The sequence below is a fragment of the Carassius gibelio genome, chromosome A3 (assembly GCF_023724105.1).
Source record: "Carassius gibelio isolate Cgi1373 ecotype wild population from Czech Republic chromosome A3, carGib1.2-hapl.c, whole genome shotgun sequence".
Taxonomy (NCBI): domain Eukaryota; kingdom Metazoa; phylum Chordata; class Actinopteri; order Cypriniformes; family Cyprinidae; genus Carassius; species Carassius gibelio.
Window position 1 is genome coordinate 16,532,071 of NC_068373.1, and position 26,204 is coordinate 16,558,274.

Genomic DNA, 26,204 nt, shown 5'->3' on the forward strand with positions numbered 1-26,204 from the left:
TTTCTCTCTCTCTCTCTCTCTAAACCTTATGGTTCTGTTCTCTAGTGCAGTGATTCCAAGCTGGGGGTTACATGAGCTGGGAGTGCTTAAAAGGTTTTGGTTTTTGCAAACCCTAAACCCATAAAACAGAAATTACACCTAATAAAATTAGGGCTGATAATAGATTAAAATATTTGTTTGCAAATATTTATCATTATTTGTTTTGTACTTTATGTAATAATGCTATATACACTACTGTTCAAAATGTTTTTTTTAATTTTTGTAATTTTTTATTTATAATTTGATATTTTTATTCAGCAAGGATGCATTACATTGATAAAAAATGACAGTAAGACTATTAGAAGAGATTTATATATACTGTTTTTTATAACAATTTTTTTTTTTTTTACTTTCTATTGATAAAAGCCCTGATAAAATGACACATTTATTAAGCCACACAAATTAAACAGCACAACACTGTGCTTGATTTCTTAACTTTATGTATGACTGGATGTATGATAGTGAAATGTTTTCAACATTGATAATAATAAGAAATGTTTCTTGCAGTATATCAGAATGATTTCTAAAGGATCATGTGACACTGAAGACTGGAGTAAAATTCAGCTTTGCTAAATTAGATTTTTAAATATACTGAACTAGAAAACATTTTAAATTGTTATAATATTTCACAATATTACTGTTTTGCTGTATTTTGCTCAAATAAATGCAGCCTTGGTAAACATATGACACTTCTATAAAAATATTTAAAAAGTCTTAATTAGCCCAAACTTTTGAACAGTAGAGTATGAACTACATAAAATCACCCGACAGAGGCAAATTTCTGTGTCACTTGGTAGAATGATAATTGAAAATGATATCCAGCATAATATGAATTCAAGTGAAACATTTCTGGTTTGTGTTGATTAAGGGGTGATTGAGTTGTAGTGAGGGGGCTGTAGGGGTCAAAAAAGGTTGGGAAACACTGCACTAGCTTTTTCCCCCATTCTTCCATCCTCCCATTTCACACATCTTACCCATCTCTTCCAGTTCTGATGTCATGGATTTGGAGCGCAGAGCGATAGCTGGTGTGTTCAGCCTTTTACTCTGCTGTGGGACTGTGTGGAGAGAGAGAGAGAGAGAGAGAGAGTCACTGGTGTCATGATCACATTGTAATGCTTCACTGTTGTCTCTGCTGTGTGAATTTGTATCTCTTACTTTTCTTTCTGACCCCTTCCTCCATATCAGGGTTTCGTGTAACCATGACAACCTTGACCATGAGGCTGTTGCCGCCTTGTCTGATCATATTGACCACCTGCCTGTGTCCCACCTTAACCACATTCTGACCATTCACCTGGAAAAGAGAAAGAAACAATATACAGAAAGAGACCGAAAGGGAAAGAGAGATATGGAGTAATGAGGACAATTCTTGAGAGACTTCAAGTAATTATAAAAAGGGAAGGACATAATATAAGTTCCATCATGCAGTTCTGCAGACACCTCGATAAGGAAGTCTCCCATTCGCAGACCAGCTCTCCAAGCCACGCCTCCCTCGTCGACAGACTCAAGGTACTGCAGTGCTGGAAAGGCTGGGGTGGGAGTGAACTCTTCTATAGGGGTCTGAGCTACAAAGAGAGGACATTTATATAATCAGTGTAGCGTGCATGTACAGAATGTTCTATTGAAGTTTACAATACATGGACAATTATGAGATAACACAAGAAAAAGAAAGGATGAACAGTGATAAAAGATTAGTGATAAAAGACAAATCTAATTTTGGAATGTATCAGTATAAATATGCGTGTAAGAGATAAAGAGTGAATGTGTGTGAATTATTCACTGAATTTCAGGGCGATCGATTTATTAAAACCATTTTTGTCAGTAGTTTTTGGGGCACAGTCATTTTGGGGTAATGTCACACATCTTTAGTCATCAGCTTTAATGACATTAAATATGTTTTAAACAAAATCAGAAGTTATATTTGATATATTTGAGATGATCCTGTTAATTTTACAATTTTAAATCTGCGATCTAACTTTGATGCTAATTAAAATGCTGAAACATATATTTATGTGTAAAAAAGAATATATTGTGCCCTGCTCTTACCCTTGGCTCCTCTCAGCACAAAGCCAAAACCTTCATTGTCTTTTTTTTGCAGGAGGACTGTCTTCTCCTTGATTATGTAGTCACTGAAGGAAGGAAAGAAAGAATAGAGAGATTAAGGGATAAAAAGGCAGATAAAAGAGGACAGAAGACGTTGTAAATATCTCCACTGCATCAGGAAAACTCTTAAATCCTGAACAAGCTATTGAGTGAAGGGGGTGGGGTGGGTCAGAGGCCAGATAAAAGTGGAGTACAGTGTATGAATGCATACATTAGCACAACCTGTACTGACTCTTTAAAGGTGAAGTGTGCAATTTTTCCCAGTCCTAAAATTATTCTATGCCAGTTTACTGTGCTTTTTAACAGTAGGGAGGCACAGATATATATAAATAGCTTAAGTCAACATTGAAAATAGGGGAAATTTCCCGGGTTACTCGTCCAAAAAACTGGAAATTTCAACATTCATCTTTCTGTTGCTCTCCCTCTGCTGACATAAAAAATTCGACTGAGTTGTGAAGCCAGGTCTGACATGACTGCTTACAGATTGGTGTGAAATCATGCTATCACAACAACCACGCTATCTTAAATAGCCCAACATCACGCTAAGGTTGCTTTCAAGTAAGCAAAACGATGCTTTGAAAACATATGTTCGCTGGTATGGCAAGGAGTAGCAACAGGACAACAGCACAGATAACGGGATATTTTACAGGAAAATACTAAAACGGGAAGACATCGGGAAAAGAGCTCAAATACGTGAGAACCCCGGAAAAAACGGGAGGGTTGACAGCTACTAACTACACTTTTGAAAATGTTTTTTAGCACCAACAGTTACTAAACTAGCAGCTAGGTAGAGCACAGCTTACCTTTGTCCGGATTACTGTATACTGATTGCTGGTTCTATGATCTCCAGCTCCTGAACCCATCCATTTGTGAACTGTACATGAGACTCCAATGACTTGTAGCTTCAGAACTATTCTGAAGTGTAGGCGCTCACAAAACAAACAAGGTAGCCGAAGATATCTGTAATGCAAAAGTGCAGCAGCAAGTCGTCGTCGGTACTCCACTATTTGTTGGGAATTTCATATGGCTCCAAACCGTTAATAGAGCCGATTTTGTCCACATACTGGTCTCTGGCATCCCTATTTAGCATATCCCTATAAATCCCACAACCTTTTCGCGATTTTAAAATATTTTTTCTTTCTCCCAACTCTGATTCTTCTCGTTCAACTTGCTGTATGTTTACATTCACGAGGCTATCAACATGGCTGCCACGTCCCAGAATGCAACGCGGCGCCCAAGCCCTATTGTAAACCGGGAAGACAGTAACCGGGGCAGTGAGGGCCAGCAACCCAAACTGCAGCTTCCGTGAGGATGCACCCATAAACAAGCTACGAAAACCCCTAATGAACCATACCCCCAGGGGTGCCCGGGGGGGGGGGGGGGGGGGGCACACCAACAGGATGGACACACAGGCAATGAAACGACAATGAGTGCAGTTTGCGTATGTGGCAAAGTCTGCAAGAACTGACATGGCCTGAACATCCAGCAGGCAAAAATGAAATGTTTGACGGGGAAGCAGGAGGTGCAACGCACAGATACAGTACCTGGTGAGATGCAGGAGGAGCTCGGCTTGGAGTCACCCCACAGTGCCCAGAAACTCCACGCCCCACAAGCTCCACCCCAGTTCAGACATTCCAAACACCGCTGGGTCAAGTGGCCTGCTGCCAACAAGGAAAGACAGTCGCTCCAGTTTGATGAAGACCTGGACCAAGTCCTTGAAGCAACTGCAAGGGGGGGATGCAGACCAGTAACTGCAGACTCTGTCAACAATGATCATCAGCATCGGAGCTGAAAGGTTCGGCATTAAGGAACAACAGCTGAACAGAGGGGTGGCAGAGCCAAGCCAGCGGGAAGTGAAGATCAGTCAGCTAAAGAGTGAGCTTAGACTGCCCGGACGGCAGTTCAAGAAGGCAAGGGAGGAAGAAAAGGCTGGTCTGGGAGAACTCTGCCACACCCTGAGGAAAAGACTAACCACCCTCCGGTAAGCAGAGTGGCATAGGAGGAGGGGCAAGGACAGAGCCAGGAAACGTGTCGCCTTCATTTCTAACCCATTTGGATTTACGAAGAAAATTCTCGGGTAGAAAAGAAGAGACCATCTTGCGTGCACTGAAGATATTAACAAATATCTCAGTACCACCTACAGTGATAGCTCAAGAGACAAAGAGCATGGAACATGCAAAACATTGAGAACTCAAACACCATCGAGCAGTTCAGAGTCATCTCGCTTCACAGTGTTGAGGGAAAATTTTTAATTGGTATTCTTGCCTGTCGCCTGACAGAATTCCTTCTGAGGAACTCGTACATTGACACCTCTGTGCAGAAGGGCGGCATCCCAAAGATGCCAGGATGCATTGAGCATACAGAAGTTGTCACCCAGCTGTTACGTGAGGCACGTGAAGGCAAAGGGGATCTGGCAGTCCTCTGGCTCGATCTCGCTAATGCCTATGGGTCAATCCCACATAGACTGGTAGAAACCTAACTTGACTGTCATCACGTTCCAGACAAGATCAAGAACCTCATACTGGATTATTACAATTCTTTCAGTTTGAGAGTCACATCTGGAGCGGAAACATCAGCATTTCATCAGCTTGAGAAGGGTAATATCACTGGATGTATCATCTTCTCGATATTGTTTGCCTTGGCTATTAATATGCTGATAAAGACAGCAGAGGTGGAGTGCAGAGGCCCACTCAACAAATCAGGTATACGGCAACCCCTCATCAGAGCATTCATGGATGATTTGACAGTGACAACAACACCGGTCCCGGGGTGCAGATGGATCCTCCGAGGGCTAAAGCATCTCATCAACTGGGCTCGGATGGAATTTAAGCCAGCCAAGTCCAGGTCCGTGGTGGTGAAGAAAGGGAAGGTAACAGACCAGTTCCGCTTCTCGCTTGGAGGCATGCTGATACCATCTGTTGGAGAAAAGCCAGTCAAGAGTCTGGGCAAGATCTACAACTGCACCCTGAAAGATAATGCATCACTCTAGACAACCACTAAACAGTTGGGAATCTGATAGACGGCTGTGGACAAGTCAGGTCTGCCAGGTAAATATAAAGCCTGGATCTACCAGCACGGCATCGTGCCCCGACTGTTATGGCCACTGCTGGTCTATGACGTGTCAATAACCACCGTTGAATGCTTCGAGAGTAAAGTTAGTTGTTGCCTGTGGAAGTGCTTATTCCTACCACAAAGCCTTAGTGTTATGGCCTTGTACTGGAGGAATAACAAACTTAAACTGCCTTTCAGCAGTCTGAAGGAAGAGTTTATGGTAACCCGATCAATAGAGGTGCTACTGTACAGAGACTTCAGTGACAACAGGGTCTCTTTGGCAGGCATAATGGTCAGAACCGGCAGGAAGAGGAAGGCCCAAGAGGCAGTAGAGCAGACTGAGTCACAACTGCAACACAGTGAGCTTGTGGGGACAGTGGATGGGCAGGACTTGGGAGCAATCCAAGACCTCGTTTTAAAAAGGCACAGGCAAAGGAAAGGCGACAGTTGATCCAAGATGAGGTCCGAGCTGGGGTGGAAGAAGCCCACAGCAGTAGGTCAGTAGGGATGCGGCAGCAGGGGGCATGGACCCGATGGGATCAGGTGGCAGACCGGAAGATATCATGGACAGAATTGTGGAAGTCTGAGCCACATCGGATCAAATTCCTGGTTCAGTCTGTATATGTCCTCCCCAGTCCATCCAATCTCTTCTGCTGGGGCCTGGCAGATACACCATTGTGCCCACTTTGCCAGAGTGGAGGTTCCCTGGAGCCATCTTGAGCTGCTGCCCAAAAGCACTGGGAGATGGGCGCTACCGTTGGCGCCACGACCAAGTGCTGAGATCATCAGTTCTGGGATCATTTGCAGTAGACTCCAGCAACCAGGAAGACAAAACATCATCTTTGTTTAAGCCGGGGAGAAGCCACATCAACGCCTGAAGCAATCGGGGGGCTGCTCTCAACAGCAAAGGACTGGCAGCTGAACGTCGACCTAGGGAGACAGCTCAAATTCCCAGAAAACATTGCAGTGACCACGCTCAGGCCAGACATTGTCCTAGTGTCAGAAATAACAAGGCAAGTGGTCCTGATGGAGTTGACCGTTCCCTGGGAAGACCAGGTGGAGGAGGCTTTTGAGAGGAAGGGGGCCAAGTAAGAGGTGCTGGCAGGCGAATGCTGAAGCAGGGCGTTGGAGGACCCGATGCAATCCCATCGAGGCGGGTGTAGAGTATTCATCGGCCAGTAACTCATCAGGTCCCTCAAGATGCTTGGAGTGAAGGGACTGCACATCAGGAAAGCCATCAAGATCATTACGGATGCAGCCAGAAGGCATCAAGGTGGCTGAGGATCAAGCGTGGTCATCTGTGGATCACACAAGCTACTCAGAAACAAGCCAGGGTCTGATCAACCCTGGCTGGGTCACCTAGGCGAGGGTGTATGATGTTGTGAGACCGAAACACCCAATGAACCAAGGATACATCACTGATGATGTGTCTGAGTTGCACCAGAAGTGAATTCCAAGAACCAAATAGCAATACACAAGATGAAAACATGCAACTTTGTTTTCAGATTAAAAAATGATTTTCCTGTAATTTTCCAAAATAAAAAAATGCAGAGATATGTGTAATAGAAATAAATAGAAAGTAACATTTAAATGTATTTCCTCTCTCACTAATATAATCTACACTACTAATCAAAAGCTTGGGGTCTGAAAGATGTTTCAAAGAAATGAACACTTTACAACACCAATGCATAACATTTTTACAAAAGATTTTCATTTCTAATAAATGGTGTTCTATTAATTAAAAACTTTGAACAAATAAAAAATGTATCACGGTTGTTTCTCAATGTTTCTCAAGCACCATAACAGCATATTAGAATGATTTCTGAAGGACCTTGTGACACTGAAGACTGGAGTAATGATGCTGAAAATACAGCATTGCTATCATAAATTTATCAAATTATATTTTCAAATCTAATAGAACACTGCTATTTAAGTTCAATATTCAATATTAAACAACAAAATTATAATCATCTTTCACAATATGACATTTTTTTTTACTGTATTTGCCATCCAATAAATGCTCCCATGGTTAGCATAAAAGGTTTCTTTAAAAAATAAATAATAATAATTAATAATAAATCTAACCGACCCAAACTGAATGGTAGTGTATGTTTAATACATATCTCATATAAGTAAGCCATTTGTTGGTTGCCGTACACTTCCTGTTGCTGTAATACTAAAAACCATTCACAGTGGAGCCCATCTGACTGACACCAAAGCTTTGTTTACAATACTCTGGCATCCACGATCTTTCGTCAACAAGTTCACTACAGTTCAGAACACAGTATCCCCATCCTTTAGCTCTGTTTTGAGGAGACTTAACCAACTGTATCCTTTCACTGCCCAAGGACCAGAAGGAAGAGACTAGGGGTATGGTCCAAGTCACAACATTGTGCCAAACTTGAATGTAGTTCTAGTGTCACACAGTAGGAAAATTCCATCCACTAGAGTAACACAATCATCTTGTCCTTTAGTTAGGAAACATAGAGACTGTAGATCTTCTATGTGATGTTTGTATGTGCAATGGGCACTGTTAGTGAGATGTTGGCGGTTGCCTGAGCAACGGCCAGAACTGGATATAGGAACTAGGCAGAACAATACGTAGACATGCACAGTGAGTGATACAGTACACACACTTGGCAGCCTTATTGAACAAAATTAGTCATTCAGCATTCCAATGTTCACCTCAAAGGGATCTCAGTAAAATACCCAAGCATAATGTTTTCAAAATCAAACCAGTGTAAACTGGGCCAAGTACATAACTGGCCACAGAAACAATATTAAATAAAATAAATAAATAACAAAAGCCTGGTTATGTCTGAGATCACGTCTATATTTAGGCAAATAACTATTTGCTCGGAATAGGAAAAGGTGGAGCAATGCAATTTCAATGCAACTTTCAGAGGCTTGCAGAGATAATGAACATTTGACACAGAATCCACAGAACTGTGAGATCTGTAGATCAATCCTTGTGCATACAAAAATGTCACTGGTTAATTACAATTAATGCCAAAAGGAATGTTTGGAAATGTAAACTGATATTTCCTACTGACACACTACAGCAAAAGATAGAAAGAACTGACTTAAAAGCATTATTTATTTATTTATTTAGTTAGTTAGTTATGCTAGTGAAAATACCAATGTCCTAATACTTTTTCACAGTGTTATATATTGTATATATTGTAGTATCAATAGTTTGATTAGTGTGATGTGTTCACTTCAAAACTGATACACTGTCAAACTGGAACTTTTAATTGGAAGATTTAAAAAAAATCATACACTAGACAGTTAAGTATATAGTATAAGAGCACTGTGTATAGTATGTCATCTGTACTCAACTCATGTTTATGCTTCTTAATGAGTGTATATGGGACTCCAGAATGATTCATGAGAAGTTGAAATGATTTACAGTTCCTTCAGTCATTATATCAATCACTGTCATTCAGTCACTGCTCTGATATATTTGTGAATGTCTGAAGTCAGTTATGCTGATACTGTACTTAGATGGTATAGGTTTCAGTGAGTTAGATGAGTCAGTTACTGTGTTAGTGAGTCAGTGAGGTTGTTTGTCCAACAGTGTCTCTGCCAGTCCATGAGTCATATGGCCAGTGATTTCATGAATCATGTACAGCAGGTCTGATAAACACCATCAGAAACACTGCCTTTATGCTATAAAGCTCCAAACCCAAACGCTGCAGGTGTCCATGTACAGCCCAAAGCCATGTGTCTTATTTCATCCAGGATTAAGTGCTTTGGGGTATCTTAATGTGTTAGTGGCATAAGGGCAGGGTTTGACTCTAAGGTCAGTGTAAGAGGGATTCAGGCAAGTGTTGTGTTTGTGATGTTAATTGTTGTACAAGTGCAAGTTGCAGTTGTGGAAGTGGAAAGCAACCAAGCAAGCACATACAAACTAACAACCAGGTCCGCATATATTAGTAAGTGCATTGAACGTGTGAGTGTATTAAACTATAACACTCTCTTAGCATATATATATATATATATATATATATATATATAGGTCTTATGAAGTATTCTAATTTGTTGAGATTGAGATTGGTGGGCTTTTGTTCAGTGTGAGCCAAAATCATCGCAATTAAAAGAACCAAGAATTAAAGCTGCAGTCGGTAACTTTTGACGCTCTAGCGGTTAATAAACAGAACTGCTTGCGTCTTGCGGAAGAACATTGTAGCCGGAACTACTTCTCTCCGTTTATGTCTATGAAGAATCACAAAGGTACTGGGTTACTCCACCGTGGTACCCCCGAAGCAATCTAAAATAGTCCGAATATAAACACTTAGTATAGTTGCACCCTAGTGATTCAGGACAAGCTGAAAACACGGTTTGGAAAATGGATTCATGGTGTACTCGCTTATTATATACATTTTTCTACATTTTGAACACAAACAAAGTTACGGACCGCAGCTCTGATTGGTCTAAGTCTATGTGAGTGGTTGTGTGCGTGTCCAGTGCAAGTGAGATATTGTTTCAACTGTACCATACTGTACCCACATGCTGATAGTCACACTGTACACAGGCTCAGCCCTCGACCCACTCCATCTGTTCATTTCTCTCTCTCTTTTTCCTCTCTCTTTCCTTGAATGCTTACAAACTCTAGTCTCCATCTAAAAGCCAAATATAAAAGCTGTTATTTGAACCTCTTAAAGAACAGGAACCCAAGGCCAGGGGGTCGCTCATATCTCCCTTTGAACTCTGTCAATAACTCCTCTGTGTGTCACCTCCTACCCTGCTTTCTATCTCGGTCCTCTCTTCTCTCCAACAGTCCGTCCGCACTCCTCCTCTCATATCTTCCATCGCGCCTGCACAGAGGGATGCCAACGGTGGCCATTCTCCATTTCACCCACTCATCCCTGCCCAGATCGAAAAAACAAGCCAGGACTGAATTGATGTGCAGAAAGTGATGGTCTCCCTTCAAGTTGGCACTCCCTTTTTAAAGTTACAGACATTTCACACACCCCTTGTCATCCCCTCTCTCTCTATCTCTCTCTCTCTCTCTGATCTTTTGGGCATTAGGTTCATCCTATGAAGTGATACAGACAGTTTATACAGTAGCTGCATCCATAAATACCGTGCATGCAGTGAAGCCTACGCAATCTCAGTGTACAAATATTATGACATTACACAATCTTCAAAGTGACCAACCAACACCAACATATTGCAGGGACAATAACATGCCAAAGTTGTACTTGTCAAACTTGATGAGAGTTTCAGGTCTAATAACAGCCAACACATGATAACTTCACTGAACAAGACACAAAAACTCTTCTAGGTTCGAGGTCAGCACCACATCAAACAGAGCACATTCAACAATAAATGCAGCAGGGGTTACATGAAACCAGCACAAATGTCCCCTTGTGAGTGATCATTCTTCATTTCTTGAATGTACATACGGGTTGTATGATCACACACACACCCAGTAGAAGAACCCAAAAGTAAAAGCCCAGCTCTAAAGCCCAGCACATTCTCTCTCCATCCCACACATACATACACACGCTCACACCGGTTTAGCATTCTGTCCATCAGAGCAGAGGTGTATCTGGCTGGAGGCAGACATTGTATTCTGCGGCCGTTAACAGAGCAGAGACAGAAGCTGCGATTCACACAGACACGCACACACAAATGCATGCAGCAGTGGAGATGCGCTACGCTGGCTAATGCACGAGCGAGCGCTTAATCTTCTGCACATAGACACGCACACGTCCGTACGCGTGCATTGCAACACATCCCTGCCAGTCGACCCACTCCATCACTCCGGCTCGTTCCTTGCACACATGCGGCGCTCTCTCTAGACCACCTCTCTCCCTCTCTACCAACCATGAGAAAAACATGAAAACAGCCAATACCTGTAAATGAACCAGACGCTGCGATTCATAGGGCCTAGCGACGGCCAGGACGACGAGAGGGAGAGAGAGAGATCCTCCTCTCCGCATCCTCCCATCGCCATTTCCCCCCCCTCCTCCTCCTCCTCCTCCACCTCCTCCTCTTACTGCTGCTCCTCTTCCAGCCAGAGAACAGCAAGCGAGAGCCGTGCGAGGGGAGGAGAGGAGGAGAGAGAGACGGAGAGAGTGAGAACGAGGGCCTAGCTCTCCCAACCCTTTCATACTTAAGACGGAGAGAGAGAGAGAGAGAGAGAGAGAGAGAGAGAGAGATGGTTCACTGTGACTGCGACAGAGGAGGAGGGAGAGCTTGCAAGGCAAGGAGAAAGGGAGGGAGGGCGATATAGATGGACAGAGAGAGAGAATGTTTGGTTGGAAGACATGGTTTAGCATGAAAGAGGAGAGAAGTGATGTAATTTGATGAAGGGAGAGAGGGAGAGAGAGAGAGAGGGGCTTGAGGTGACTGAGTTTGTTTGCTGATTAGCTAATGCATGCATTGAATGTAAAGGACGCTAAGAGGCCATTCACACAGGAAGCGTTTTAGCATTTTAATAAAGCTAGGAACGAATGGCAGGTGTCTTGAGGCACGTTGTTACAGCATTTGAACTGTTTTAACACATCAGTCAAGCTCAAAAATGCAACACTGTTTATGACGTGAGATGCTTAAAATAATCAAAAAGACGCAGCATAACGGTCACACGCATTCAACTAATGCCTGTTCACATAGAAAACAAACAACACATGGCTAATATGTGCCTATGCACGCCTGCTGCAGTATAGGAGATCAAAATGTTGGGAAGGTGCAACTGAAATGCCAAATACCAGTTTCACTGTCGCACACTCTGTCTCTCTTTACTCTTCCCTCTCATGTGCACATCTGCCTCTTCCTCTCTTCTTTAACAGCCATGTGAGTTGAACAGAGTGATGTTTCTATCACTGCCTCCACTAGTCACTGTTTTCCCATTCATAAAACTGACAGCAGCGTTTAAGAGGTAGAGAGAGACAGGGAACAAGTGAGAGAGTGAGAGAGCACTCTCTAGTGCTCTTGTCAGGTAGCCGTAGAGCACTACAGCTCTGAACCACCATCCGCCTGTTACATCATCAGTATCACCAGCTACTGAATGAACATTTGTTTCTTATTACTACACATTTTTCATTGCTGTTGCTGCTTGTGGTCAAACCTTATTCACAAACTTTGCATTCATTGTATACCGACTGACACATAATACAGGAGTCTGAGTGAATGTGATATCTGGATTTTCTGTCATTTTGAAAATTCTGTAAATATAAATACAATTGTTAAGACAGAAAAAGTGTGAGTTTACCAACATTAATCATGGAATAAACACAAGGATAAATATTGTTTTAGTATTAGCCATATTAAGATAAATTTGCAGTAACATACCTAAATCATAGGATAATTAGACACACATGCTAAGTTTACTCAATTAAATGGTTAGCTGCTTTTCATTATGTGCATCTAGTATTGTTTTTTCCCCCTACTGTTACAACCAAACCCCATCCCATTTTCAGCCTCCAATCCACTAGCTGAGAAAAAATGATGAAAAACTTTCATTTCCTAATAACTGACCAAAACTTTTTGAATGGTAGTGATATATTCCTAGTATACAGTATTTACAGTCTACAGTATTTTTATAGAAAAGCAAAACATACTCATCAAAAAAAAAAAAAAACACCTGTAAGCTTTTTTTGTCCTATTAATTACCTTGACTCTTACTTTGAAACCAGTTCTTAAATTAATTTTATGTAATTACGTTGGATAATATTTAGATAAAACATTTATATTCAGTTGAAAGAGATGACCATATTCCTTAGTAAAAAAAAAAATAAATAAAAAAAATAATATATATCTATTGGTTTAAACTATTTTTTTAAACTTACATTCTAATGTACTAATGGGCATCAAAATCATGGGGTCTTAAATAATACTGCAAAAAAAACATCCGGACCCACTTTATATTAAGTGGCCTTAACCACTATGTACTTACATTTTAATTAATAATTTAGTACAATGTACTTTTTGTGTAAATACATGTTTTTACATTGTACTTATATTTTTAAAAAACTACATGTAATTGCATCTGTATTTAATTTCTGTAATTACATTTATAATTACACTGTTGACCCATACTTTACACCTTAACCCACCCTTAAACTTACCATACCTCCAACCCTCTCCCTAACCTTACCCCTATCCCACCTCAATAGCAGCAAAAGTGTTTTACAATACAATATGAACACAGTAAGTACATTGTACTTATTCTTTGATGTAAGTACATAGTAGTTAAGGCCACTTAATATAAAGTGGGACCAAATATCCTATTAATATTGCAATCCATAATGTATGTTAAAAGTATTAATAACAAGAGTTACTGTAAAACCTTCAAAAATGTAAAGGATATTGTCTTATTAAGAAGTTAACTTTAAAATGCATAAAACAACACAGTAAGTATTTTTGAACAGTGTTTAGTATGACTGGTTTAAAATTAATAATTGAATAAAATAATATCCCTAATTACATGAAATGAATTATCTGTCAAAAAGTAATTGCAGAACCTGATTTTACCAAGCGAGACATGTTCCTGGGACAACATGTTTGTTGTCCCTGGAACAACATTGTGATTAACCAATCAGATTTGAAGAACCAGTTTATAGATTTTGTGAAGTTTACACTTAAAATCACTGTTTGGTGCTTGTACATCAGTGTCATTCATCTATCGTTTCCTCTGATTTTAGGGATTACTCATGGTTAGGGTTAGGTTTAGGTGTAGGGATATGGTCAAGAATATATTTTTGGAGTAAAATGTTGTTCCAGGGTCAACAAAATATGTTGACCTAGGAACACATCTAACTCAGCAAAATCAGGACATGCAAAAGTAATTGGGGTGTTAATGAGCTCAATGTTTGTAATGGTCTGAGAGTCTCTGGATGTTAATCAGACTAATAAGCAGACCATGGGTCAGTGACATTAGCCACCATGCTCTGGGTGCCATTGGTTCATGTTTGAGTAAACACTGTCCCACAAGACAATAAGAGTGACAGAGATTCATATAAATCTCATTAGCCATCACTAGATTGGACAGGGCCAAGAGACTGACCGTTAGTGCAGCTATGTGGATATTGCTCTTGTCTTTGGTGTATTTTTCATCCTCCTCTAAACCTGTTGCTCTGTTCCTGTCTCTGCACCATGGCAGATGCATACACTTCCACATCCATCTGCTTCCTCTTCTGCCTTCTGTCCATCTGACCTTTGTTCCTTCCTTTTCCTCTGCTTGTCCTCCCACACCTATCACACCCTGTCCCTCTCTGACCTTATTTTTTTCTGTCCTCTCTTATTATCATAGTCCTACACTGACACTGCCCCTTATTTCTGCAATGACCTTGAGTACAGGCTGAAAACCACTAAAATCATGCTGCCTTTTGTCAAAGGGATAGTTTACCGAAAATTAAAAATTTGTCATGACTGACTTACGCTGTTTTGTTTTTTTTCCTTTGGAACACAAAATGTCCAATCTGTACTTTTCCTTATAAGCACTAAGCACTTTTCCCTTACTTTCTTAGCAAGATTTTCAGTAAATCACAACTTTGAATATGAACCAGTGTTGTCTTTTTACACAAATGACAAATGCTTCAAATGACAGAAATAGTGCACAAGTTGTAAACACAATGTTCCATTTCTGGAAAAAATGTAAAAATATATATTTCAAGAGCCTACAATTCTAGTTTCAGTAAATTAAATTGCAATTAACAGATTCTCAGTTTTTTTTCCACTGCTTACACACAAAATTATTACTTGTCACAATTTCTAAAAACCTGACACTCAAACACCAGAACCACACACTAAATCTGCAAAACCATACACAAATTTTTGGCCTTTTACTCAGTTTTCAATTTCGTTAAACACTTTTTGCAAAACACAACACACAATTTTCCATGCAACACACAAAAATCTGACAGGAAGTTTCTTGATTTCCTTTTATAAACAAAACCAATCAAAATCCCACACTAATTCATCAGTGCCTCACACTAACTCCTCACATGTGCAATAAAATTTTGCTTTTCTTAACATAAAGCAATCATAACTTTAGTAGTGGCCTATAAATAGGCCAAAGGTCAAGTAATAGGTTTTGGACAAAGGATGCAAACAAAGCAGACAGAGTAAGAGGAGTTGGAGGGAGAGCCAGAGGATGAGTTCGACTAAGAGGAGTTGGAAGGGGAGCAAGTGGAGGAAGAGGACGAGTCAGAAATTGAGGAGGATAAGGAACAAGAAGAGTGGTTTTGAATGAGATTAGGGCTAAAGTCCACCCTAATTTGAGTAGATTTACTTTATAATTCAAACCTTTAGAAATGAGAACCGGTATGTAACAATCTAATGTAATGTACACATGTTCTAATGTACACATAATATATATATATTTTTTTACCATAACAAACAATAGGCCTACACTGTAAAAAATTTCTTGTTGTTTTTACAAAAACTTTTTGGCAGCTGTGGTTGCCAGAATAATTTTGTAAAAATACAGAAAACTGTAAACACATTTACGTCAAAAACTGTTAATTTTACAATATAAAGCTGTAATTTACAAACAAGAAAATGTGAATATAAACCAGTAAATTCAACAACACACAAAATTAAATCTGTTTTGTACCTTGAAAATACTGACAACCACCATAATAATAAAGATGGTACTGTATAAGAGAAAGCCACATAAAGTATCAAAGCTCATCACAAGTAGCTTCACCACAAGCAGAAGTATATATTAACATATAGAAGGTGCACATTTATGGAAACACAAAACACCATCATGGTAACACACGTGATACTTAAATAATGCAAAAAACTTTCATTAAGCAACAGAAGATGTAACATAAAGCTCAAATGTACATAACTGATAACAAGAACTATTTAAAAACATGATTATTTAAACAAAATACTTTCAAACGTGGAGTGTCACGCAGGGAATTCTGGGAATATCAGTTTACAGTTTTAGACTGTAAATTATACATTGATTTGTTCTTTTTTTACTTCTAAAAGCTGTATAATTAACAGAATTTTACTGTAAATTTACATTAAATGCTTTGTTAGATCTTTTACAGTTTTTCCCTGTATATAGTACGGGAACTTACTGTTAACCTATTATCAGTTTTTTTCCGTAGCGTTTTTACAAAATTTTACAGTTAAAATTACACTTATTTTTTACAGTGTATACTATAATAAATATATTTGGTAACACTTTAGAATAAGGTTCCATTAGTTAATGTTAGTTAATTCATTAATTAACATGAACAAACAATGAATAATACATTTATTACTGTATTTATTCATCTTCGTTAATGTTAGTTAATGAAAATACAGTTATTCATTGTTAGTTCATGGTAATTCACAGTGCATTAACTAATGTTAACAAGCACAACTTTTGATTTAAATAATGCATTAGTAAATGTTGAAATTAACATGAACTAAGACTTATAAATGCTGTAGAAGGATTGTTCTTGCTTAGTTCATGTTAACGAAAGTAGTTAACTAACATTAACTAATGGAACCTTATTCTAAAGTGTTACCATATATTTTACTGTAGTACCCTTGCATTCATTTACTACAGTGCATTGCATTTGTCACAGTTTGGTAAGGTATCAAGAGAGAATATAGCATGTGACGTGGATGACGTATGTTTTTCTTTTCAAACTGTGTACACTAATACTACATTAACAACCACAAAGAGCAAAAAATAAATAAATAAATAAAGTTTGGTTTAAATTTTGCTTTTGTTTTTACTTTATATATTCAACAGCTCTCTCCCAATTACATTCAATCATGTACATGTGAGATTTTAAAAGAAGAGCTTTAGGTTTTGAATAACAGTGTGTATTAAATATAACATTATGGTAAAGGTGTTTACAACGTAAGACAAATGTTTGCTTTTGAAATATGTTTGTGATATTTTGACTGTGGTGTTTCATTTTGAAAGAGATGTGAGGCATTTTGCATCTTCTGTGTGCAATTCTTGAATTTGTGTGTTAAGTTTTGAAAAAAAGAGGAAAACTTTGGAAAATGTGGGTAAGCAGTTGAAAAAAACTGTAATAAGCTTTGAATGTTCTGAGAGGTTTAGTAAAAGCTGAATATTCTTCGGGGTTATCACTCTTTTTAACCAATGCATTTTCATGACATTGATGATATATATACGTATGTGTGTATATATAGTAGTGGCGGGCTGTTATTGGCGTTAACGTGCTGCGTTAATGTAAGACTCTTATCAGGCGATAAAAAAATATCGCTGTTAATCTATTCTCAAAGTTGGGTTGGGAGCAGGGTCTATACTACACGAGCTATGATGACTTTCACCTTAATATTTAAGCGTGAATGTATACCTAGCCGAATCTGTAGGGGGCAAGAATGAGTCTTTGAACCTGTGTGTATGCCTACTGTGAAATTACCACATCAAACGTGACATGCTAACATGGATGCAGCTAAGGTGATGCCGGGTTTGCTTCAGGGAATTTTGTTTATTAAAACACCGCGTGAATGCTGGAAATCCGTTAACATGGGTGCGTTAAAAAAAAAGAAATGCATACGCACTGGAGACGGATAATGTGTGAAAAAGGCGTACGTTTATTTGCACCTTGTGCAATGTGGAATTTGTTTACAGCTTTCTCAAGCACTTTGTGATGCATTTTGGAAACAGGAGATGAGCCCCTTGTCTAATGCACCACCTAGCTTGAGAAACCTATTCTCAAAGACTTAACGTTACTTTTATTCATTTTAATCTAGATTAATTCCAAGATTACAGTGAGATTAATATAGATTATAAGAAATGAATCTATGCCCACCACTAATAATATATATATGTATGTATGTATGTATATATATGTGTGTGACCCTGGACCACAAAATATTAAGTTTTGTCAAAATCTGAATGAATAAGCTTTCCATTGATGTATAGTTTGTAAGGATCTGACAATAGTTGGCCAAGATACAACTATTTGAAAATCTGGAATCTGAGGCCGAAAAAATAAATAAAATAAAAATTAAATTTAGAAAATCACATTTAAAGTTGTCTAAATTACTATAAAGTACTTAGCAATGCATATTACTAACCAAAAAGATTTGATATATTTACGATAGGAAATTTACAAAATATCTTCATGGAACATGATCTTTACCAGAGACAGTTTATAATAGACATTCCACTTCCGCAATCCTCAGTACAACTATATAAGGAAAACCCCTAACGGCAAAGATGGCGGTTGTGTGCACATGTCCCGCCCCTCCCCCTGGAAAGCCAATCATCTGCTTTTAACAGTCAAGCCGGGAAAACATTTAAGCCTATCGTCTGGTTCCACTGATGTATGCGCACAGTTAAGGAACCCTTGCACATGCGTAGTAAAGGTATAACTTATGGGGGAAAAGGCGTCTTAAACCTTATTTTGGGGCAAAGTCATCAACATTTTTCTGTGATTTTTATCATATTGCACTGCTGTTTCTATAGATGCTGTTTTTATGTCCCGGTGACCAGTGAAAGTGCAGTTCTGACTCTCTGCCCATTCATTTAGATAGGAGCTGGTCTTGTTATTCTGAAATAGCTGCCCGGAGGCATTGCCAAGATGGCGCCCAAGTGGCACGACTTGCCTGAAAGGACTTTGTCTTTACTTAATATCCTAATGATTTTTGGCATAAAAGAGAAATCTATAATTTTGACCCATACAAATGTATTTTTGGCTATTGCTACAAATAACTATACCCCAGCGAAAATGCTTGTTTTGTGGTCCAGGTTCACACACACACACACACACTGAACTGCCCTACACTGAAAAAAAAAAGGTATTTAACTATCTATTCTAAATGAACTTGTTTTAGGTCCAAAATATTATTTAATATCACTGAAAAAAACAAAATATATTAAACTAACTTTACTTTAAAACCAAAGAGCAGTTTGGTCATTCGGCTAAACTTCTCATAGGGTTTTGGATCAAAATTATTACAGAATTATCAATTTGGGTTGAACTATCCCTTTAAAAACAAGCACACAGATGTACCCACCAGACCCCTCCCCCTCCCCCTGTCACCTCCCTCTCCTTTAACAATCTCTGTAAACAAAGCGGAACCTATGAATGAAGGTGGAGAGAGAGCGAGGTAATCGAAAGAGGGAAACGCAGCCATGCATCTCTCAGGAGAAACACAGTCAGGCATGAGAGAACTGAGAAGAGAAAGACATGGACAAGAAGAGGACGAGAGCTAAAGCGGAGAGAGAAAAAAAAATAACTCACATCATCTCTGTCAAAGCCTCTTTCGTTGGATGTCGATGCTGGTCCTCGCTGCCCTCCCCCTCCGTCTCCCTCTGCCTCCTTCGCTCTCTACGGCATTGCTGGATCCACAATCTACTGCTTTATTCTACCACTTTCTACAACTCTCACACTTTTTCTGTATCCTCCAGCATGGTAGACTACACCACACCGCTGTTCATTCAGAGTATGTGTGTGATGAAGGGAGAGAGAGAGAGAAAGAGAGGAGGGGAGAAAGAACCAGAGCAAGAGCGAGCAGAAGAGAGGGAGAATCAGCAGGATAGAGGGGGTAAGGAAGTGTGGATAGTGGCAGAAGGCATATTTGTGCCTGTACAGTACAGTATGTATAAGTACACGTGTTCCTTTATCTGTATCGATGCCAGAAAACTTGCTGACATGTTTTCAGTGAAAGACTGCACAGCCGTGTTTGTGAGGACTCGTTCTGTGAACTTCTACCTGAAATTATACTGTACGTCCTTGACCCTATTACGCAGATCACTGGCCTATAAAGAGATCACGTGCGCTGGGAAGGGAAAAAGAGAGTGCTGCAGGGCGCTCAGGGACAGGGACGCTGGAATTGTGACACAGTTGAGCTCGCACAGACTGAAGGAAGACAAGGAGCAGAGAAGGATGATGCAGAGAGAGGAAGCTGCTATTAAAAATGACTCTGCAAGGGAAGGACAATGATAGAGGAGGATTCAGTGATGTGTGGGGTTCTGGAAACGTGGGGCTGAGATGAGAGGCTGGAGAAACAATAGAGACAGCTTGATGAACAGAAAGAAAGAATGTTTGTATAGCATTTAATCTAGGCTAATATAATCTTGCAATTATATTTTTTATTGTTATTTGGTGTGTGTGTGTGTGTGTGTGTGTGTGTCATCTCTATCTATCTAGACACTAAAATGCAAAATGCATGATCAAAAAAAAAAGTTTGAATGCATGTTTCAAACTTGTATAAAGCCTTATGTGCCAAAAAGTTTTTTTTTTCTTCCTTTGGTCATGTCAATAGTTGCAAGATGCTTCTGTATTCATTTATTCATCCATGCATTCATCCCTTTCTTCCTCGCTCTCTCTCTCTTTGCCTTCCTCTTTAGTGCCCTTCATAGTCTGACCTCCAGATGGAGTCACCACAGGGGTGGGAGGGTGATGGAGAGAATATGAAAGAGCGCAGGGGGTGAGTAAAATGGGAGGAATTAAAAGAGAGAGAGAGAGCGCAAGGGAAAGTTTGAGCGGGACAAGGGGATGACAAAGCCAAAAATAGAGGAGTGAAAAAAATTATTAGAAACTGAAAACAGTAAAAAGTATCAATTTGTGTGTTTTTACTGTATTTCTACATGTGCTGAATGGGAGCAAGCAAGTGTGACCAGCAAGATTCAGACTATAAATTAAAAAATATGATTTCTAATGTGTATATTTGTATGTAAATAATTTGCTAGGCTTGTATTATGTTGTCTTGCAGGCTGCTGGGATGAGATGAGTGTGAACTCTCTTCATGACTGGGACAGAATGACTTCATGAGGCAGCTTTATGTTTACTGTGAGGTGCTAATGAAAAGAGCACAGCAGTGTTAATTTAGCAGCACACGACAGACTGAGAGAGAGTGAGTCAGATTACAACATTGCCACCAAAAACAGACAAAACAGTCTTGCGCAAAGTGTTTAATTTCACGGTGCTGTCACTTAAATTCAAAGGGTCTGGGACAATATTTTAAGTCCCACCCTTCTCCCTAAGGCCTAGTGAGTAGGCTACACCATAAAGGACCTCAGTAGCTCCCCACGTTTCCCCAAGCCCCTGAAAATGGCCCTTGGTAGACAACTCATTTTATGTGAACCATCCTACAAAAGTAGATTGCTGATGATTTAGGGGCCATTTACACAGAATGCATTTTTGAATTAAAAAATTTGAGATGGAGGGCAGTGGAATGAAAAATAAAGGTCTAGAGATACGGTTTTTAAAAGCTGAACTTTTTAAACTTGTTCTGTATTGTTAGATGTGACAAAAGAGAGCTGCGTCAAACACATTCCCCTAGTGCATGTTCACAGAGAAAACATTCCAATATGAAAAGCAGGATACTAAAATGCAAAAATGTGTTTTAATTGAAAATGAATGGCACCTTACCCTATCAAAAAAAAAAAAAAAAAAAACATATATCTAAAAAAATATACATTAAAATATATAAGTATAAAAAATAAATAAATAAGTAAATAAACAATCCTCTTGTTTTCAATCATTTGTTAACTTATTTTTCAGTCTTAGAATAAATCTTAGATATATGTAGAAAAATATTAAGTGTTGATTGGAAAACAATTAAACAAATAAAAAAGACCAAAATACTTAATAAAAAGTATAAAATTAATTATTCAATACTTTTTATGAAAATGTATGCATTTAGCAGACACTTTTATCCAAAGTGAGTGCATTCAGGCTATCAATTATGAAACAGATCTTAAAGGAACAGTAACATAAAGAGAAATAACCTCCTTTAATGGAAAATACAAGAAGATATTTTGGCTTTTTTGAAGTGAAAAGCCATCAAAACTGTGTTGTTGTTGTTGTTGTTTTTGCAGGACAATTAAAGTCCTATAGTTTGTAACAAAATAAGAGTACATTATGACAGAATTTTCATTTTTGGTTGAACTGACCCTTTAAGTTAATTACTGAACAGTAGCCTTCATCTATTACAGGAACAGTTCCCTGAAGCAACCTGTTAGGACTGGGCGGTATATGGAGTTTGGACAATATATTTTTTTAAATAAATGATATGGTATGAGGCAATACCATTTATATCGATATACTTTGCTACAGTTTGATAAGAGTGCATCTGAAAAGTAGAGGAGGACACAGAGTGAGCTGTTCTGTGTAATCCAGTTAAGTGCATAATCCAGTTTGTCCTAAACATGAGACATGCTTTATATGAAGGGCTTTAAATGGGTCATATAATGCGATTTCAAGTTTTCCTGTCTCTTTGGAGTGTTACAAGCTGTTTGTGAATAGATAAGATCCCTAAAGTTGCAAAGACTAAAGTCTCAAATCCAAAGAGATATTCTTTATAAAAGTTAAGACTTGTCCACGCCCTCCTAAAACAGCTCGTTTAAACACGCCCCCATATGTTTATTTCACAATGTCGGAAGATTTGCATAACATCATCCAAATGTTCATGGAAAGAAAGAAGTCATAACTTTTATTCTCTCTGTTGCATCCGGTGTCATGTCGTAAAGACACCGTGTTTCATTGTGAAAGCAAAAATACTTTGTTTTGGCCTTCCAAAGAGGACACATCTAGAAAATCAGTGGTTAAGTTGTATTTACAACACTGATCCAGAACAGTTCAACCCAAATATTCAGATGTGTGCAGCACATTTTATGGAGGACTGTTTCCTGATCCTGGGAGAGTAGACTACAATGCAGGTTGTTCTGACTCACAGTCTGTAATAACATTTACATATGTAAAGGATTTGCCACTGATGATTCAAACACAAGTTTTGAGCAGTGAAGAGTAGCGCTTGTTGTTTGTCGTTTCCATTCACAACGCAACATGTATAAAGACAGTATAAGTCATTATAATCAGTAATAATGTCTCCACTGGATGTAAAAAATGGCTGATTTGTAATGGGTTTTATTGTTTTTGTCTTTTTTCGTGTTGGTGTTCTGACCAGGACATGCATCACAGTATGTTAAAGGGCCTAACATTTCCATCACACGCTTGAGGCATTAGGCCAATCACAAAGCACTGGATAGCTGAAAGTCTGGGCATAGAAGAGAAACAATAATGTACAGTATGTGAAAAATAATGTGTATTTGAACCTTAAACCACATAAAAACATTTCATGACACCAAATACACAAAATAATGTTCTTTTTAGCAAGATCATATGACCCCTTTAAAATAGCTCATAAGATATAGTTATCATAGTTTAAAGCAACTCAGATGCTCTGACATATAACTGATTGCATGTGCTGCTGACAGGCTAACTGCACTGTTTAATGCATTAGAGATGTGCTGTCTTCCTCAGTGCATAACTTACATTTCACAGGTATATGCTCCATGGAAGTGTCTCCATTTTGCTGTCAGGAGTGCATATGCCTTCTGTATGTGATTATCCGCTAAACTTCACAAGACTTCAGTATGAAAACACCGCCAGCCCGAGCGCAATAATTTTGACTAACACACACACACACATATATATATATATATATAGAGAGAGAGAGAGAGAGAGAGAGAGAGAGAGAGAGAGCTAAAATATTTGTAGTGAATATTGTAATGGGGTCATCAAAATATACTGCAATTTATTTTATTTAATTATTTTTTCATTTTTAGTTTAGTGAATTTAACTTCTGCTTTAAAAATAATTATCTTTGTTTTTAGATGTTTTAGATGTCAGTAATGTTACAACAATGTTAGAAGGTAATGTGATTTTAGCCCCTTTTTGAATAATATATAGCATAACCTATATATATATGTATATATATATATATATATATATATATATATACATATATATATATATATATACGTATATATATATATATATATACATATATATATATATACGTATATATATATATATATATATACATATATATATATATATACATACATATATATATATATACATATATATATATATATATATATATATATATATATATATATATATATATATACATATATATATATATATACATATATATATATATATATATATATATATATATATATATATATATATATATATATATATATATATATATATATATATATATATATATATATATAAATTAAAGTTTTAAACTGTAAAATGCCCTTAATGTACACTTAGTACAATACACTTACTTACAGGAAACATAAAATTTTAATCGCAGTGGCTAAATGTAAAGTAGTGTAGTTCAATTCATTATCACATTCTTCAGTGTCAGTCTCAGCTATTTAATTCTGAAATTAATTTAACATAGCAGTCGCCCATCTGACTTTCAAAACCAGCCTCACAGGCCACAAATATTAAGAGGCATAAATCACACATTGGTATCTCCATCTCCATGCCCATCAGTCTATCACTAGAAAAGGTGCTAAGGCCTCCTCAGGTGAGTCACTGCCAATGGCAGCATTTCAAAAGAACTGAAAGAAAGCTATCCACGTGCTGAACGAAACTCAGTCAAACCCATGAGACATGCAAGAAGATAATAAAAATCTAAATCACAGTTTCTGATAGCGATGAGAAAATAATCTCCATAGGAAGAAATATGTATCTTGAAAAAAACTAGCATTTTAGATGTTTCCTAACTACCAGCTAATTTTTGTATTTCATGCTTTAGTGAGTATTATACACTGGTCCCCTAGCTAAATCAGCACCAAACCAGCATAAACAAACTCTAAACTGGTTTCCTTAGCAAAAAGTCCTTCATTACATCGTATCAACATCAACGTATCAGCAATGCACATCCATAAATTCTAAGTGTTCTTACCTGGGTGCATCAAAGCTGTCGTAGGATCCAACAGTGTAATGTCGGAAGAGTCGCTTGGCTCTGTCACTGCGGCTCTCTGAAAGACGCACACACAACCGCATCCACATCATCATGAGATTGGGTGTGTGAGGGGGCAACTACAGCATGACAAGAAAATACATGTCTGACTTGAAGTTTCCCACTCTGACAGAGCGTGGTGGCCAAAACCACAGTGAGTTTAGCCAGCGTGAAATGAAACAATCGGTCTCTCTCACACTCCAGTAGTGCTGTAAACTATTAATAGTCATCATACAGTAGCTGCTCTCCCTCACCAAGTCTGACATCACAACATCACAGAGATGCAGTGGCAGTCCTACTGTCCTACACCTCCATCTGGGACTATCAATATGACAGCTCTGAGTGTAGTGTGGATGTCTTTGATACTTATAAAGTGTGTAATGTTTGTGTTTGTGTGTGTGTGTATGAGGAATCTCACCTGAACGAGGCTCCAGGCTCCGGAGAGCCACCTCCTCTACGCAGTCAGAGGGGAACCAGCCTGTGCGCCCTCGAACCGTCCCCTCCCAGTAGCCTCCTTCACCCACACTCAACACTGAGAGAATCAAGAGAGAAAAACAACAGTGTATGTGTGTGTGTGTGAGCAGTAAACATATGAAGAGTGTACAGCAACAAAAACACATTATATAGACCAGAAGCGTCGTGACCAGACACATTTATGAGCTAAGTGGATATTGAACTACCATATTTCATATTTAAGTTCCAAAATTATGGAATGTAAAAAAGTTTTTGTTTAAATGATGTGGCTGAAATCAGTCATTGTGTCTGTATTTGTTATGTCCAAGCGAGTTCTTCAAGTCCTTCCACTGATTACTTGAAATTGTATGACTTGACATTTTCAAGTTATCATAAAGGAATGTTTTTTAATACATGGGTACAATGCTCTGCCATGACATTTTAAGCTTGACGTCGACTAGTCGCTGGTCCTACAGAGGGCGCAACAGGATAAGAAATATTTGAAGGACTTCCACATTTACACTCCGTTTCCAGACAGTTAAAATGACAAATAAACGTATACTCTGAAAAGCTCAACAAAACATGTGTATTATGTGTATTTAAAATGTCCATCTTTGTTCTTGTTTTTTAATAACAAAAAAAAAAAATAACCTACATATCTTTCATTCTTCTTTACTTAATTTTTATTTATTTATTTATTTAAATAATGAAATTAGGTCGGCTGTAATGCTAAGACAACTTGCAAAATAGTAAAACCAACATGACAAAGAATTGCTATAAAATTGCAAATTGTAATTTTCCTGAAAAAAAAAAAAAAATAGTGATATGATATTTTTTCCGTATTGCCC

General features: G+C 38.3%; 1 protein-coding gene across 1 annotated transcript in view; it reads right to left on the bottom strand.

The window, feature by feature from the left end:
• The window catches only part of LOC127949209 (SH3 and multiple ankyrin repeat domains protein 1-like), a 95,353-nt gene that overhangs the window by 12,269 nt on the left and 56,880 nt on the right, over positions 1-26,204 (bottom strand). The window contains exons 14-19 of the mRNA XM_052546234.1: positions 25,322-25,435; positions 24,847-24,922; positions 2,083-2,165; positions 1,477-1,601; positions 1,195-1,330; positions 1,014-1,094 (exon numbers count right to left, since the gene is read on the bottom strand). Of these exons, the coding sequence (XP_052402194.1) occupies positions 1,014-1,094; positions 1,195-1,330; positions 1,477-1,601; positions 2,083-2,165; positions 24,847-24,922; positions 25,322-25,435 (615 nt within the window). The remainder of the gene's footprint in view (positions 1-1,013; positions 1,095-1,194; positions 1,331-1,476; positions 1,602-2,082; positions 2,166-24,846; positions 24,923-25,321; positions 25,436-26,204) is intronic.